This window comes from Molossus molossus, unplaced genomic scaffold (genome assembly GCF_014108415.1).
Source record: "Molossus molossus isolate mMolMol1 unplaced genomic scaffold, mMolMol1.p scaffold_m16_p_14, whole genome shotgun sequence".
Lineage (NCBI taxonomy): Eukaryota > Metazoa > Chordata > Mammalia > Chiroptera > Molossidae > Molossus > Molossus molossus.
Genome location: NW_023425349.1, coordinates 47069829 through 47088962, shown reverse-complemented (window position 1 = coordinate 47088962; position 19134 = coordinate 47069829). Strand labels below are relative to the sequence as shown.

Genomic DNA, 19134 nt, shown 5'->3' with positions numbered 1-19134 from the left:
TTTGTACATAAATATTACCATATCCAGAAGTGAATTACTGAATACATAAGTTTTGAGATTGAATTTAAATAGTCATCTGCCACGATACACTGGCATGCAGTTAACGGTACAAACAACCTCGTCACAATTTTGTAGCTTAGATTTTAGTCATTGGCATTGCTCTCATTGTGATCATTTCAACATCTCTAATTTTTTAAAAATTCAGTTTATAAGTAGATTATACCAGATAATTTCTCATATGTAAGAAATCTATTTTAAAAAACAATTATGTTTTATTGAATGATGATTAACGATGAGATGAATTATGTTTGTGTGTTTTTTCTCCTAAATTTTTACATGTGAATTTTCATGTTGTTTCCTAAACACATTATTTCATGACATAAGCAGACTGAGCATTTGTCTTAAAACATTTCAGGCAATATGATGCATGATTTATTGCCATTTTTGCTAGTACTACATAGCAATCAACAAAAGTTGGAAATATTAAGAAGTAAATTGATATAATTGTTTCTTTCAAATAATATACACTTTACAATTAATCAAAAAAGTTAATAATCAAACTAAAACTTCTTCAAATACTATATAAACTCAGAATTACATCTTTCTACAATGCTTAGAACTTCCTAGTGCTTGTATTTTTAGAAAAGAATAGATATAATTTCAATGCAATTATACACTGGTTTCAAAACATATGTAAAGACTTTACTAGTGAAATACATGATTACCAGCAGATTGCAGTTCTGACATCAATGGATTCTTTAAGCAACTATTTATCCTTACAATTGACAGATTTACTCAGGATATTGTAGTTATTGTTGTTTAGAAATTAATAACACCAGACACAATAACGTCTATGTACTTAATCCTCTTTGGGTTTGAATTACAATTAGCAGAGGCTGACAGGTGAACATAAATGTTCTTCTCTCCACTGATTTGGCGTTAAAGGGAAAAAAAAAACATGAATATTTCCTCTCTTGTAGAATTATATAAACACAGTGTTTGATTTTAGAATTTACGTTTCTGTGTACAGACACACAACTCATTTTTTAAATGAACTGTATGAATAAATGTGTCCTTACATTTTTTAAACAGAAGCAGATATTTTACTGACCTCTTAAATTTTCAGGAAATTAAAAGGAATACCCTAAATTAAAGCTACAGCTTTTTTTTAAGTTACTACAGTAGAATACTTGGCGCTATGCTTAGCAATTTCTGGTTTTCACCTGTCTTTTTCCTCTACTGTTTTTCCCAAAAATAAATATCTCTGCTACTTAAGAAGTACTCCAAACCTCTAAAAAAAAATGACAAAAAGCAAAAACAAAATAAACACTTTCTCTTACTAATTCAGTCCACCTGGTAGCATCCAAATGCCTTTGGTAGAAATTAATGTATAAGAAACACAGCAAACAAGACGATGAACATCTCCATGCAAATGTTATTATAAACTATCAATAATTATGAACTTTCTGCTTGCAGAAAAAGAATGTACAAAAGGATGAAACTTGTTAAAATGGAACTTGAAAATCGCGGTATCTATTCTTGTTCCTTCATCATTGTGTTCATACAGCCCCTTCACCAGCTTACCTAAACGCTGAATAAAGCTGTTAGGGATTACGTGCAGCATGCTGGATCTGATGAGCTCAAAAATAAGATAGCTCGGGTCCTATAATATTTAGGATTATGCTGGTAATCTCTTTAGGAAGAGTGTGCAGTATCAGCAGAACAGGCACTTCAGTCTTTGAGGGAGCCGTGCACTAATAATTCCACATTTGTTGGATGGCTAAACCTTTGCCTGCATCGATATAGGACCTTGTGTTGTTGAGCATAGGGTGACATTATGAGAGCTTCTGGAGTGACATCTTAAATTATCCTTCTACCCAAAAATAATTTCTGGTGTTGTGTACAGATGAGAGTACCTCCCTTTAAATTCTGTGCATCCCCTGTTTTTTTAAAAAACCAACTAGGTAAGGATGAACTAAACCCAGACATCTCTTTCTCCAACCTCTGAACTCATTCTTTTCTCTAAAGATGAAGTTAAAATTAAGATGGTCTCTTCAATCCTATAATTTCCTTTTATTTCAAGATTCAATGCTGAAGCAATGGGGGCTGAATTACAAGACTGGCAGAACACAGATGATATAATAATGTTATCCTTGTCCTGGCCGGTTTGGCTCAGGGGTTGAAGTGTCAGCCTGCGGACCAGAGGGTTCCAAGTTCAGTTTCCGCTAGGGGCACATACCCAAAAATATAATAATAATTTAATCCTTAATGACGAAGCTTGTGATATATCTTGATATTGTAGCATTGTCTATGTTAAAACATAAATCAAAGCTTTTGCAGACAGTCCACAAAATGAGTTCCTAAAATCTCTGTTCTTATACAATGATCACTGGTGTCATATGTCCAACATGGTCTACAGAAGTGAAAACTCCCTAATGTCAGGTTGGAGTGTCTATTCACACAAAGTTTTCCCTACATTGATGCTCTGATGGTGAAGGAAGTCTCTGAGGCTACTGGTAGGTTTATTCCTTTATTTTACAAGGTGTTTTTTTCCAGTACAAAGGCATTGAAATTAGATTTTGATCAATATATTTTAGAATATATCTTTGTCCCCTGTAGTCCTACCTTGTCTCTTTTTAACACACTTCAAGAAATTTAGTGTTTCTTTGTCACCAAACAGAAAGAGACATGTTTTTCTCATTTTTATACTTTCTGAACAAGTACTGAGAACTTCAGGGATGGTCTCTACCACTTCTATCAATGAAGAGAATAAGAAGGAATATTGTAGGCTTTCTACCCAAACTTTAGTTACTTGGGAGTTTTCGTGTGTGTGTGTGTGTGTGTAATTAGTGATCCTGTTCCAACCTTTAAATTATCTCCCTTCAAATGTATAATTTAATGGCTTTATTTTATACTTATCAAGTAGATCCTCGTTAATTGGTCTTTTCAAATATTCTTGAAAAAGAATGTAGTCTAGTAACCACATTTTAGAGCACAGTGAACAGCAATACTAAGTTGAACCATACGAAATTGCCAATTCTTTGCATAAAAGGTGGCAATTTCATATGGTTTAATCTGATGTGTGACTACAGATAAAAGCATGGCAGTTAACCTCATTAACTGGGTCCCCAAAATACGTATGAATGCTTAATCTGAAATTTTACTCTCATAATTGGATTTTCCTCTTTCAATCTTTAGTCAGCAATTTCAAGTTTGGCCTCTTCCTACATATTTATTACTTGAAGTCCTGCTCAGTTTCTAAGACCAGGCTCAAAAACCACCTCGGCTGAAATACATGTCTTCCTCTTTCCGATTTATTTAGTGCTCATCTGGGTCTGCCCTATGTTCAGGTTATTCAGATTATGTGGGACTGTGCAGTCATTGTATCCATTTTGAAGGTAGAAACTTGGTTAGGCATATTTCTGTGGCCGAAAACAAACAAATGTTTGCTGAGTTGATTGATTTTAAACTATTCCTTACTTGTCTTTGCTAGGCTTATCTCAGATCATCCACATTATCTCCAAGAAGCACTTTTGTGTAAATCAAATATTTTAATAATAAAATTTTAGTACAGTTTTAGATTTACAGATTAATTGAGCAGAGTTTCATATATCCACCCACCCCCACACATACAATTTCTTCTGTTATTAACATCTTGCCTTAGTGTGACCTATTTGTTACAATTAATGAACCAATACATTATTAACTATAATGCATAGGCTACATTAAGGTTTATTCTTTATGTTGTACCTTATGGATTTTGACAGATTCATAGACTATTGAACAGAACAGTTGCATTACTCTGGCAGTTCTCTGTGCTCCACCTGTTTCTCCCACCTCCCTCTCAGGAATCTCTGGCAACTGCTGATTTGTTTTACTATCTTTTAGTTTTGCCTATTCCTGAATTTCATGCAGTTGGAATCATACAATATATAGCTTGTTAAGACTGGCTTCTTTCACCTCGCAATATGCATATAAAGTTCCTCCATGTCTTTTCATGGCTTGATAGCTCATTTCTTTTTTATCACTGAATAATATTTCATTGTTGGGATGTACCATGGTTTGTTTATCCACTCACCTATTGAAGGATATCTTGTTTTTTTCCCAGTTTGGGGCAATTATGAATAAAGTTACCATAGACATTTGTGTGCAGCTTTCTGGGTGGACATGAGTTTTCAACTCAGTTGGTAAAAAACGAGGAGCACAATTGCTGTGTCACATGGTAAGACCAAAGGGCATTTAGAAACTGCCAAACTGCCTTCCAAAGTGGCTGCACCATTTTGCATTCCCACCTGCAACACGTAAGCATTCCTTTTGCTCTGCAACCTCACCAGAATTAGCTGCTGCAAGTTCTTTTTAAGCATAGTCATTCTAATAAGTATGTAGGGGTATTATTGTTGTTTGAGTCTGTAACTCTCTGATGACATGCCATGTTGAGCATCATTTCATAGGCTGATTTGCCATCCATGTCTTCTTTGGTAAGGTGTCTGTTCTGAGCTTTTGCCCATTTCTTTGAATTTAAAGACCTCTTCGAATATTGTGGCTATCAGTCCTTTACCAGATATGTGTTTTACAATATTTTCTTTCAGTCTGTGACTTGTCTCTTCCTTCTCTTCATGCAACTTGATTTTTAACATCTTCTGAAAAGAGGCTTTTTTGCTCTTTTTGCATTTTTCTCAAAGGAATGAACTCTGCCTGGTCATTCTGGATCATGTGTGTGAGCTGGTGTGTGGAGTTCCTTCGTCCCCACTCTCCTTCAGTGAAGGTAGAGCTGCGGAAACATGAGCTTCCTGTTGAAGGTTTCAGCTAAATGGAGACTAGAGAAATTAAGAAACTAGGAGAGACAAGGTTTTCAATGAAGGAAAATAACTGCTGTTTTCTTCTTTTCTTAATGGAAAAAATAGTTATCAAGTAGAGTACATGTGTTCTTTTTTATGTAAAGTTCTCTTTACAGAGAGTTGGGGTTTGGGATAGACACCTTGAGAGTTAAATTCTAGAATGTCTTCCCTTTCTCTCTTCCAGATCTCAAACTTTACTGTGTGTATGCATCACAAACCCATTGTTACAATGAAGATTCTGCCTATGTTTGTCTAGGGTAGGACCTAACTTGCCTGCACTTCTATCAAGCACCTAGATAATGCCAATGCTGCTGGACAGGAACCACACTTTGGTAGCAGGTCTAAGGACAGCACTGTGATATGAGAGGAATGTGATAAATAGCAGCATGATGACTACTCAACTCTGCTAACTAATCTGCCCCTACAAGGAGGGGCAGCTTTCTAAATATTTTATTTCCAGAATTAACATGGATAGCTGAAATGAGTTCATTTCTGTTTCCAATATTGCTTGACCTGACTTCCATCAAAAGGAAACATTGTGCAATTCAATTTTTAAAATAGAAAAACTATCTTTAAAAATCTTTTCAATAGAGACTTTTTCACACTGAGTATCCAGAGAGTGAGCTAGTGGCCACAACCCCAAGAGCAGGTCCACAGAAGAGGGGGGACACACCGCCACATGGCTTTAGAACGTGAAGATATAGGCACAGCTGACCACTGTTAAATTTACAAAGAAAACTCAGTACACTGGATGTTAATTACAGTCATGCAAGATGTTTCTGGGAATACACTGGCTTCTCTTTCTTCTGCCTTGTCAATTAATGACCAGATTTTTTTTGTAACCAGTCCTTTAATTGTCTTAATGCCTTTTGAACAAAAGACAAATGCCTAAAAACAATAGTGGAAACTACTTTTCCAGAATCCTGTGAAGGTTTTCATTTTCTCTAGTGCCAGAGAAATTAAAAATTCCATCCGTTCTCAGGGTAGCCACAACTGAATTACCTGGGCATCACAGAACAGTTCTTCTCAAGCTTGAATGATGTCCTGGGGAGCTTGTTAAACAGAAAATTCTGATTCCATCGATCCTGAGGAAGTCGTGATAGTCTGCATTTCTAACATGCTCCCAGATCATGCAGGCACATAGTCTACAGACCACACTGTGAGTAGTCATGGAAGACATTAACTGCTCTCCACCTGAATGATGGTAGATCTCACACACACATTACCACATTATAATTAAAACTTTGACAGGACAAGAGGTATTTAATGGGAATTAATTCATAAATGATGAGTTTAAACCCATTATGACTTATAAAAGTGATTTGCTGTGTTTCCAAAGGAGATATTTAACTTATTATCAGTAATTGCCACTAATACTAATCCTAATCACTGTCATTGTTCTTTGTGGGTTACATTCTCTGCTATTTCAGTCTTCTGGGGAGTCAGAGCAGGCAAGAATTTCAGAGGTTAATGTTCCAAAGGAAAATATAAATCGACTCTCTTCGTGATAATCCCACAAGTCATGCCTTTGAAAAGGTCATTTTTTGCTATTATCATAGGTTAGTAATTTTTTTTCTTACTCTAGTTTTCAATGATACATAGGTTAGGAAATTTTCATAAAAATAAATGTTATCGTTAGGTCATTTAGAAGCTATCAACTGAACTGAACAGAGAGCGCACAAAGACCTCCACCCAGAATATGATAGAGAAGAGTGTGAGAAGAAAGAAAGACTCCAAATGCTGATAGATGCAAAGGCATTCTAGTAGGAATTAGGGTGCACTAAATTTTGTGTCTATGTTTGGTATTTAAGCAGAAAGCTGGGATTAACATGATGTGTGCCTGATGAGACACACGTGAACACAAACCTGATCCAACATCAGGAATCTTTTACAATCACCATATAGCATGATATAAGGGCAAAAGCTCAAAGACTTACTTTTTTCCCGAGGGTCTCATTTTTCCAGACTTCCACCCTACCCCAGTCTTGGGATTATTTTCTGATGAATCAAAGTTACAGTGGAATCAGATCTTAGAAATGCTAACTTCATCCTTTGGGCTTGTTGTCATGTGACATCAGAAAGTTTTATACCTAACAGAGGTAGACACTTATCAGTCTGACAGTAAGAGAAGGAAAGAGTACAGACAGGGACTTTAACTTGGATTTGCCACAAATGATAGACAGGATGCTATTTGGGTAGAAGAGATGCAACTTGCGCTACTGAGACCATCTGCAAAAGGATTTGTAACCAAAATAGTCATCTTCATTGGAAGTTTTTATATATGTAAATTGTGCTTTAGTAAGACATTAAGAGTGTTTGCTGCACTGTCCACTTTTAGCATAGCTGTGAAATTCTGGGAAACAGAAACTAAGAGGCAAATCCAGTGTCCTGGAATGGGAGTTATTGTAGACTGGGTAGATGCTTCTTATGTTCCTTAAGGAAAAGGGGGGGGGGTAGGCAGAAAATGCCACGGGTGTAACCCCAAAACAAAGGTCAGGAAACGGAAAATTACTGGTCACTTCTTAGTTTTTTCAGATTCCAGCCTTGTCCCAGGTTTTATTTCTTTACAGATGGTTTACATGATACAGAGAATTCCTACTTAATAACTTGATTCACTGAATATTCAATGGGGACCTATCATAGCAGAATTACCTGGGGGCCTATACCAAAGTATATATCCACCCCAATCTCAAGATTCTGATTTTTTTCTCCTCACCTATAGATAGAAAATCAGTATTGCTTAAAATTTCTTTTATAAAAGGCAGTATGTCAAATCTCTTGGTTGTACTGAAAGAAAAACAATTTTAGGACCACTGCTTTAAAGAGTTATAAAAATTATCTTTTGGCCCTGGCCGGTTTGGCTCAGTGGTTAGAGCACCGGCCTACAGTCCAGAGAGACCCAGGTTCAGTTCCCGCTAAGGGCACGTACCTCAGTTGCAGTTTGTCCCAGGCCCTGGTTGGTCCTGCGGGTGGCAGCCACTCGATGTGTCCCTTCACATCCATATTTCTCTCTTTCTCTCTCTCTCTCTCTCTCTCTCTCTCTCTCTCTCTCTCTTCCTCTCTCTCCCTCCCACTCTATCTGAACAAAAAATGGAAAAAATGTCCTCGGGTGAGGATAAGAAAAAAAAATTATCTTTTGGACTTCATGGAAAATATAAAAAAGAAATATGACCTGGACCCTGTCCTCAATGAGCATAGCATGCCCAGAATATAAAAATGGCCAGGTTGGGTTTGTAAGCGAGGAAATGGTAGGAACCGAGAGTCACAAGAGCACACACAGTAAAAATGTTTTCTCCAACCAGTAGGTACCTGAACAGCCATTATCACTTCCATTCCTGATGGTTGCTTTTAGAAATTAAGGTATTTTGATGGATCAAAGCAATACATTTTCTAGTTAACTCATTAGCCTAGATTAGTTCATCTAACTTAATGTCTGCCTTCACAAGCAGGGGGTCGGTTCTAAGGGAGCAGAACAAAAGACATGTACATTTTGATAAGCAGAAAGAACTCAACACCTGGTGGCTTTGTGCGATGGGAAGGATGGGAAGGGGACAACCCTTCAGGAGGTACTGGGGGCGAGAGCTGCCATCTTCAAGCAAGCAACAAATGTTGACTACTCTGTAACTGTTAAATAAGACCTGCCTGCCAATCATGGGGTATTAAATTAATTGTACTTCAAAAATTGTTCTAGTAGAAGGTAAAACATGAACTAATTTTAAATCTTTCATGACTTTCTTTGACAATGTAAAAATATCATTACCAAAAAAAAAAAAAAACATTTCTGATCGCTTTTATAAACAAAAAAATTAATTGTTAGATAAAATTTTAACTGGAGTCTCCACAAAGAATTACCAACAGAAAAATATAAGTGAGAGGAAGATAAAAGCAATAAAAAAAAACTGAGAAAGGAGCCTATCTCAAGCCATCTCTCAGAGCATTTCTGTTCCTCTGTGTTGGTCTGTCAGGGAATGCTATTTTTGAATTGATCCATGAGTCCAGCCAAAGTTTGCAAGTTGAACTCTCCCCTCAGTTTCGTTATCTGTACACCATCATTGTAACAGGTGGTGAGGTCCAAGCCACCAAGTCCTCCCTAGATGTTCAGTTTGAAACTATGCTAGATAGCATGTCACCAGATCTGCATGTGCTGCAACCCACTTGCACCGGAGACTATGGCTGGTGCAGGGGCAAGAGGCAGATATCGGGGCAGTCACATGACCTGTTGTTCCAATCATGTCTAAAATACTGTCTTGAAGATGTGCTCTATAAAATACACAGTATGAATTATGAAGTTGTAGCTCAGAGGCAGTTTAAATGAGAGAAAAGAATTAGTACTTTCAATTATTTAAATGTGTCTTAATCTGTAATAAACCTCTGATGATCTCTTCTGCCATAAGTAAAAATGGCCATAGGTTTTCCAAACCGATAATCCCTTTCCACACACATCAACACACATAATGCCCTTTTAAGTGGCTTCTTTCTCTTTAAAAATGCTGTCATAAATGTTTATGGTTCTTCAGGATTACATGTTGAGCTAGGATTATAAATATGTATAAATATGCAGATGCTTTATCAAATCGTTTCTTATTCCATTTGTATTTCCGAAGTTGTGTGAGATAACCTTTGTGGCTTTCAAAAACATCTTCTCGCATCCCAGGGGGCAAATTACCTCTATTTTCATTTCCTTTAGAGTTAGATCATTTTATAATTAAGAACTTGTTGAAGCAGATTCTCCCCACGTATAAGTTACTCCCTGGGGAGTAATTAATGCAAAGAACCCTCTGACTTAATATTGTATAAGCCTAACGACTGTACAATGGATACCTGGGATTTTTAGTCAGTTTTGTAATCATTGTAAAGAATTTACTGTTTAAAAGGTTATCACTTTAAAAAAATCATGCAAATAACATAGTTTTATTCATTTGGTATTTTTAAAATAAGATTTTTAATAGAGGAATAATAATATGGCTTATCATATTCCTCGTCCAAAAGCATTAGAAATACCAGTTAACAATGATGTTGATGATGAAGGTGAAGACTGACATTTTGTAACTGCTATTTGCAAAGCACTACATAAAATATCTCATTTAATCCTCACAGATCTATGAAGTTTGTCAGCTAAGCTTTATAAAACAGAAAATAAGATCAGGAATTTTTACCTTTGCCATGGCCCTAATCATTAACAGATTAAGGACTGGAATCAAGAACAGAACAGAATAGAATGACATCAAATTTCTCATTTTTTCAAAATCACAAAATTTTGAAAACAAATACCAGTTCATGTAATCTGAAAGCTAAAAGAATAGAAGCAAATAGAAATAGTGTAATAAGTATTTTAGTTGACTTTGTCTCTTCTGACGTTTTTATCAATGTTTCTATGGCTGATACCATTAATATATTGTATCTTATGTCAACAACATTTATTATTTTACTGCACATATAGAGTATGCTCAATAAATATTTGACTGATTTATCACCATTATTTTCACAAGTAAACACTCAGCTAAATAATGTATAAAGTCTCCACCACCCCCTCCAATTTTGCTTTATTTACCTATTTTTTAAATTATTGAAATAACATTTGAAGTGCAAAATAAGAAAACCAAAACTTCGGGTCCCAGGGATTTTTTGACTCACCTTATTTCTTTTTTTTTGTTCCTCACCAAAGGATATTTTTCTATTTATCTTCAAATAGAGTGGGAGGGAGGGGAGAGAGAGAGAGAGAGAAACATGGATGTGAGAGAGAAACACCAACCCGTTGCCTCTGGCATGACCCCAGCCAGGGCTGGAATCAAACCACAACCGAGGTATCTGCCCTTGGCCAGAATGAACCCGGGACTCTCTGGTCCGAGGGCTGACACTCTAACCCCTGAGCCAAACCAGCCAGGACTGACTCACATTATTTCAAGGTCAAGTTTACAAAGGAGAAAATGGTGAAGGCAAGAGTTTACCAAACTTCTGGTCTCTGGGTATATATTTAGTTTGAGAAAAAGAAAGCAAACAAGATAGATCCCCTTTCAATTAGAAGCAGCTCAGGGAGGCCATTCAGATAGTAGTGGATGGCCCCACCCCACACCCCCACCCCCACCCCAGTGTCTTTAAACACTCAGGTCCTGGCAGAGAGCAGCGGAGAGGGAGGGAGGGGTGTGAACCTAAGACGATAACTCTGTGAGCTCAAAATGTCTGTTTTCCCTTTTCAGCACAAATTGAAGTGATACCATGCAAAATTTGTGGCGATAAGTCCTCCGGGATTCACTACGGAGTCATCACGTGTGAAGGCTGCAAGGTATGGGACTTTAACACCGCACTGCCCACAGCATCCGTGTTTGCCTCAGGCGTCTGTGCGCCTCAGGACGCCTGGGGTGACCTTTGTAAAGAAGCCCCGCTATAGGATCCCTGTGCTGGCTGCTGACATCCGGGAATTCTTGCTTGATGGGTGGGTGGGTGGGTTTTCCATGCCTTGGCCTTTCACCCTTTTGCTATTATCTAACGGGTCAGCAGATGCTTAAAATGGCTTGTTGTAGAAAAGCTTGAATTATTCACATTTACAGAGATATAAATGCTGATTCTTCCTTTTTTAACAGTATTGTCTCCAGCAAACTCCAGGGTATTTACTACTATATGAAGGAACTAAAGGTTAAAATAAAGATTATTATTTATTTATTTGCTTGAGTAAGAAGTCAAAGTAACAGTTGCTATGTGCATATGGCCATCCTTCATTCTCATATTCCAGAAAAATGTAAAAAAAACAAAAAACTGGAAGCATGAAATCTTAGAAGTAGACCAGGTAATCTCTAAATTAATTAAAAAGCATCTGCCCAACCTCCTCATTTTTCAATGAGGTCCTGAGGTATAAACAAGATTATGTCGTTTGGCCAATGTCACTGTTCTAGTTAGTGAGGAAACATGGTCAATACACAGGTTTTCTTATTCTTGGATCCATATTCCCCTCCAGGACAGATTCAACCAATCCTTCTAAAACAAATTCATTCCTATTTGCAAGGTGCTTTTAAAATACAAAGCTGAGATAGATTAGAGAGAGAGAGAGAGACAGAGGGAAGGAAGGAAGGAAGGAAGGAAGGAAGGAAGGAAGGAAGGAAGGAAGGAAGGAAGGAAGGAAGGAATGAAGGAACTAAGGGAGGGAGGGAGGGAGGGAGGGAGGGAGGGAAGAAGTTGAGGGAATAGTTGTTAACACAGACTTGATTTAAAATAAGAGAAATTTTAAACTTAACAGTAAGTTTCTTAAATTAATCCTTAGAAGGAAAGAAAGAGTGAAAGACCATAAATATCAAGGGGAAATAAAAGTATTTCTACAGCAAATTTTAAAGGGCTATGTGGAACCAGAACAAATGAAATGCAGCTGTGGTCTAGTGGGGAGAAAAGATATGCTGGCCAAGTTACTGATAAGAGCAACTATATTTTTTTATAAAAAATTCTAGAGTAGCCCTGGCCGGTTTGGCTCAGCGGTTAGAGCGTCGGCCTGCGGTCCTGAGATACCCGGGTTCGGTTCCCGCTAGGGGCGCGTACCTCGGTTGCAGTTTGTCCCCAGCCCTGGTCGGTTGTGCGGGTGGCAGCCACTCGATGTGTTCCTTTCACATCGATGTTTCTCTCTCTCTCTGTTCCTCTCTCTCCCTCCCACTCTACCTGAACAAAAAATGGAAAAATGTCCTCGGGTGAGGATTTAAAAAAAAAATGCGAGAGTAAATCATTATTTAGGGTCAGTAAACTGCAAGAGATGTAGCACAATCATAGATTCTAAGAACCAACCTTTAATCTTAAGACTTTCAAATATAAATAAAGCAAAATGCACTGTATCTGTCAAGCAGTAGTGCTGTGCGAAAAGTTGGCAATGTCTTATCATAGTCTCAAAAAAGCATGATTCTTGGAATTGAAACTGAAGGGAAGAAAAGAAAAAGGAGTGAATGAAAATAAAGTTGGGGAGGGATGCAGAGAGGGGAGAATAACATTAATGTACTAACCCAGCAACATACTAACCTGCTTTAGGAGTGATTTGCGATAATCCATACATGAGCGTCATGCGATGTGCCTTTCATTCCATTCTTCTGAAGACCCACAATTAAGAATTGCATGTTATCTACCTTCGTGCAATGTTTTCAACTCATCAGAAGGAACAATAAGGAAAAATGACAAATCAGCAATTTTTTACCCTCCCAGAATAAGTTATTACTACCACTGGACAAGTAGATAAATAGTTTTCTTCACAAACACTAGTAATTTTGGAATCAGAACCCTTTCCATTGAAAGCATTTCTATCACTGTGTCAGTTTATTGGGCAACATGAAGAGTTCTGGTCTAGTTTGCATAGTATACACACACACACACACACACACACACACACACACACAGAAACACACAAAATGGGTTTTAGGCTAGTTTCAAAGAAGAGATGTGTTCTGTTTCACTGCATAAGCTCTGTTGAAAAATATCTTATATCAAAAGATGAGGATATGTTCATGTTAAGGAGCCAAACATTAAAACAGTCATTTCCAAACTATTGAACAAATATATTCCAACAGGTCATAGCCAATAACAAGTGCTTAGGCTCTTGTCATCTCTTCTATTTAACGGAGAAACCCACAATCAAAAAAAGCATGCTGTTATTTTGAAGCATACTCTGAGGTTTTAGTCAAAATGACATTGTACACCACAGTGTTTCTTTTTTGAATTTTGTGGGAAAACCCCCAGTTGTAAATATGCTACGTTTTTCCCCAAATAGAAAGCTCAAGAAATTCTGTTTATAATAAGATGTCAATGTCAGCACATTCAGTATCAACCTCTGAATTTTCATAATACTGTTTTCCAGTCAACATAAACAACCCATTTAAAATAACATCAATTCAGCTTGTGCACGTATTCAAACTTCTATTCATTCAACAAAATTTGAAACAGAATTTCTTTTCATGCCAAGAACCTCATTCACAATAATGAGGAGCAGATAAGCGAGTAATGTCTCATAATTAATGTCAAATTTGCCTCAAATTAGGGCTGCAGCTATGACTTGAGAAGAGTCTTTTCTGTTGATTCTTTTGTTAAGTAAGTGGCACTAGAATATCTAAAGATTAAAAACTGCCCAAGTCTTTCCTAAAACGTAAACTCCAAGTTATCTTGAATCGGTACCAATGGGTGGAGGTTATGCTTTCTGGCAGCTTTCCTGGTATTTGAAACACATTATTTCAATTCCCGGGGGCTTTGTTGGAACTCATCTCTGTTTTAAGAAGCTTCATGAATTCGTTAGAACTGGACAATCAGATGTCACATTCTGCCACCACTGGTGACTTAAATAAATAATACGAATGTATTTGTAGAGATGAAGCTAGTCCTTGTTGAATGGCTTGGGGCTTACACCACAAAACCAGTTGGCACTCTTTCTCTACAAAAATACTTGGCTATGAAACACCAATCAGAAAGAATATATGTACCTCTATGTTCATAGTAGCACTATTTACAATCACTAAGATCTGGAAACAGCCAATAGCCCATCAATAGAAGAGTGGATAAAAAAGCTGTAGTACAGTACATAATGGAATACTATGCAGCTGTAAGAAAGAAGGATCTCTTATCCTTTGAGACGACATGGAGGGACCTGGAGAGTATTATGCTAAGCGAAACAAGCCAAGCAGAGAAAGACAAATATCACATGATCTCACTTATTTGGGGAATATAATGAATTAATCAAACTGATGAACAAAATAGACCCAGAGGCATAGAAGTAGGGTACAGACTGACAAACCTCAAAAGAGAGGGTAGCAGGGGGAGGGAAGAGATAAACCACAGAACTTATATGCATGTATGCATAACCAATGGACATAAACAACAATGCTGGGGACGGGGTGGGGGGATCAGAAGGAGGGTGTTAATAGGGGAGAAAGGAGAAATATCTGTAATAAAAATAAATTAATAAAAAAAAAAAACAGTGACCCACAAAGGAAAACAACTGAGAAATAAGTGACTACACAAATAAATTAAGTAACTATGGAGCTAATTTCCTAAATTGGAAAAAAAAAAAAGATATTTGACCACACATCCATTTCAAACTTCTATTCATTCAACAAAATTTCACAAGGTCGGCCAAGCTTTCTTTCCAGTACCATGTGGAGCCATATGGGAGCCTGAAACAAAGGACAATCGCTAATCTTGATCCTGTCTTTATTTAAATTCTTGAGAGTTTTTGCAATAGTGTTGATTTGTAACATATTGTGTTAAAATATTACTTATCTTGATTACCAAGTCTTTTGGCAACCATTAAGTTTTGTGGACAAGGTGATTGCCTTAGTAGACTCACTCTAGTCCCCGCCCCGCTCTATCTCCTGTTGACAGTTGAGGAGACCCAGGAGCTATTTGATGAGTCACGTGACCTGTTCCAGGCCCCTCAGCTAGATGGGTATTGGGCTGACCACCTGGAACTTTTCTAGTTTTCCTCCTGCAAAGATGTTAATGTGGGTTATCTTTCCCTAAAATTTCACCTGGTAAATCTGTAGACCACTACTTTGTTCATAGCACTTTGCTCTTTTGCTGAATTGCAATTCAAGAACAAGGAGTGATTAGAGAAACTGATTAAATAGGTGAATGATACTTTCATATCTTTGGAGAAAATGTTTATTTCCTGGTAAGGTTTTCTGTAAGATAACCAAGGCAAGTGGTATCCACAGATTAACAAATTAATAAACTCAGGGGTGGCTTTTTTCAGGAGGGCACTATATGGTCCATGGCAGTTTGTTTTATACCAAAAGGACCCAAACTTATTTACATGAAAACCTCCTACATCAGCCCTGGCTGTTTTGGCTCAGTGGTTAGAGCATCAACCTGTGAATCAAAGAGTTGCTGGTTCGATTCTGGTCGGGGTTCTGCAGGAGGCATTCAATTAATGTGTCTCTCTCACATCAATGTCTCTCTCTCTCTCTCTCTCTCTCTCTCTGAAGATAAATGGAAACATATCTTTGGGTGAGGATTTTTTAAAAAAGAACTTATATGCATGTATGCATTACCAGTGGACATAGACAACTGTGCTTGGTGGGGGGCGGGATAGAAAGGAGGGTGTCTACAGGGGAAAAAGGAGAAACATCTGTAACAAAAATAAATTTTTTAAAAAACCTCCTATATCACTATAGCCTGAGGCCAAGCAGAGAGTATTAATTCAACTTTTACTTGCTGCTTATTTTTTATTTATTTTGCTATTTTTATTTTATTTTATTTTTGTTACAAATGTTTCTCCTTTTTACCCCATTGACACCCTCCTCCCCATTCCCCCCACCTCAACCCCGGCTTTGTTGTCCATGTCCATTGGTTGTGCGTATGTGCATGTAAGTTCTGTGGTTTATCTCCTTCCTCTCCCCACCACCCTCTCTTCTGAGGGTTGTCAGTCTGTATCCTACTTTCACATCTCAGGGTCTACCCTATTCCTCACACTGTTATGTTTATTATATTCCACAAATAAGTGAGATCATGTGGTATTTGTCTCTCTCTGCTTGGCTTGTTTTGCTTAGGATAATACTTTCCAGGTCCCTCCATGTCGTCTCAAAGGGTAAGAGATCTTTCTTTCTTACAGCTGCATAGTACTCCATTGTGTACATGTACCACAGCTTTTTTATCCATTTGTCTACTGGTGGACATTTGGGCTGTTTCCAGATCTTAGCTACTGTAAATAGTGCTGCTATGAACATAGGGGTACATATATTCTTTCCGATTGGTGTTTCAGGCTTCTTAGGGTATATTCCTAGAAGTGGGATCACTGGGTCAAATGGCAGTTCGATTTTTAATTTTTTTGAGATAACACCATATTGTTTTCCATAGTGGCTGCACCAGTCTGCATTCCCACAAGCCATGTACTAGAGTCCCCTTTTCTCCACACCCTCGCCAACACTTGTTTAATGATTTGTTGATGGTGTCCATTCTGACAGGTGTGAGGTGATACCTCATTGTTGTTTTAATTTGCATCTCTCTGATGATTAGTGATGTTGAGCATTTCTTCATATGTCTCTTAGCCATTTGTATGTCCTGTTTGGAGATGTGTCTATTGAGTTCCTCTGCCCATTTTTTAACTGGGTTCTTTGTCTTCCTTTTGTTGAGTTGTATGAGTACTCTATATATTTTGGAAATTAACCCCTTATCTGATGCATCATTGGCAATGATGCTCTCCCATACAGTAGGTTTCTTTTGCTGTGCAGAAGCTTTTGAGTTTGATGTAGTCCCATGTGTTCATTTTTTCCTTTGTTTCTGTTGCCTTACATGATGTATCAGTGAAAATTCTGCTGGGTATGATGTCCAAAATTTTGTTGCCTACATTTCCTTCTAGAAATTTTATGGATTCACGGGTCACATTTAAGTCTTTTATCCATTTTGGTTTATTTTTGTGTATGATGTAAGTTGATGGTCTAGTTTCATTTTTTTGCATGTAGCTGTCCAATTTTCCCAGCACCATTTATTAAAGAGTCTGTCTTTACTCCATTGTATGCTCTTGCCTCCTTTTTCAAATATTAATTGAGCATGTCTTGGGTCCATTTCTGGGTTCTCTATTCTGTTCCATTGATCTATCTGCCTGTTCTTGTGCCAGTACCAGGCTGTTTTGATTACAGTAGCTTTGTAGTATAACCTGATATCTGGAATTGTGATCCCACCTACTTTGTCCTCCTTTTTCAAAATTGCTGTGGCTATTCGGGGTCTTTTTTGGTTTCATATGAACTTTTGAAGTATTTGTTCTAGTTCTGTGAAATATGTCATTGGTATTTTGATGGGGATTGCATTAAATCTATAGATTGCTTTGGGTAATATGGACATTTTAATGATGTTAATTCTTCCAGTCCACAAACAAGGTATGTGCTTCCACTTTTTTATATCTTTCTCTGTTTCTTTTTTCAATATCCTGTAGTTTTCTGCAAATAGGTCCTTTACTTCTTTGGTTAAGTTTATTCCTAGGTCTCTTAATTTTTTTGCTGCAATGGTAAATTAGATTGTTTTTTCAGTTTCTCTTTGTGTAAGTTCATCATTGGTGTATAAGAATGCCATTGATTTGTATCCTGCTACTTTGCCAAATTCATTTATTAAGTCTAGTAGATTTTTTGTATGGAATCTTTAGGGTTTTCTATGTATAATATCATGTCATCTGCAAATAATGACAGTTTCAATTCCTCCTTTCCAATTTGGATCCCTTTTGTTTTTGCTTCATGTTTGATTGCTGTGGCTAAGACTTCCAGTACTATATTAAATAAGAGTGGTGAAAGTGGGCATCCCTGTCTTGTTCCTGTTCTTAAGGGAAATGCTTTTAGTTTCTGCCCATTGAATATGATGTTGGCTGTAGGTCTTTCATATATGGCCTTTATTATGTCAAGATATGATCCCTCTATTCCCACATTGCTGAGCATTTTTATCAGAAATGGATGCTGGATTTTGTCAAATGCTTTCTCAGCATCTATTGATAAGATCATGTGGTTTTTATTCTTCATTTTATTTATGTGGTGAATCACATTTATTGATTTGCGAATATTATACCAGCCTTGCATCCCTGGGATGAATCACACTTAATCATGGTGAATAATTTTTTTGATGTATTGCTGGATTCGTTGCTAGCATTTTGTTCAGGATTTTGGCGTCTATGTTCATCAGAGATATTGGCCTGTAGTTTTCTTTCTTTGTAGTGTCTTTTTCTGGCTTTGGAATTAGAATAATGCTGGCCTCATTAATGAGTTTGGAAGTCTTCCTTCTTCTTGAATTTTTTGAAGTAGTTTGAGGAGAATGGGTGTTAGTTCTTTTTTGAATGTTCGGTAACACTCCCCCATGAATCCATCCAGGCCTGGGCTTTTGTTTGCTGGGAGAGTCTTGATTACCTATTCAATTTCCTTAGTTGTTATTGGTCTGTTTATGTTTTCGATCTCTTCCTAGTCCAGTTTTGGAAAACTATATGTTTCTAGAAATTTGTCCATTTCACTTAGATTGTCGAATTCGTTGCCATATAATTGTTCACAGTAGTTGTTAACAATCGTTTGTATTTCTGTGGTGTCAGTTGTTACTTCTCCTCTTTCATTTCTGATTTTGTGTATTTGGGTTCTCTCTCTTTGTTTGTTGGTGAGTCTAGCTAAGGGTCTATCAATCTTGTTTATCTTTTTGAAAAACCAGCTCTTTGTTTCATTGATCCTTTGAATTGTTTTTTGTTTTTTTTTTTTTGTCTCTATGTCATTTATTTCTGCTCTGATCTTTACTATTTCCTTCCTTCTACTTTCTCTGGGGTTTTCTTTTTGTTTGCTTTCTAATTCTTTAAGTTGTGAGGTTAAATAGTCTATTCGAA

At 37.1% G+C, this 19134-nt stretch overlaps 1 protein-coding gene across 2 annotated transcripts in view; it reads left to right on the top strand.

The window, feature by feature from the left end:
* RORB (RAR related orphan receptor B) overlaps window positions 1–19134 on the top strand; it is a 192416-nt gene that overhangs the window by 120698 nt on the left and 52584 nt on the right. For both annotated transcript variants that reach the window (XM_036261145.1, XM_036261144.1), the window contains exon 2: window positions 11036–11121. In XM_036261145.1, the coding sequence (XP_036117038.1) occupies window positions 11036–11121 (86 nt within the window). The remainder of the gene's footprint in view (window positions 1–11035; window positions 11122–19134) is intronic.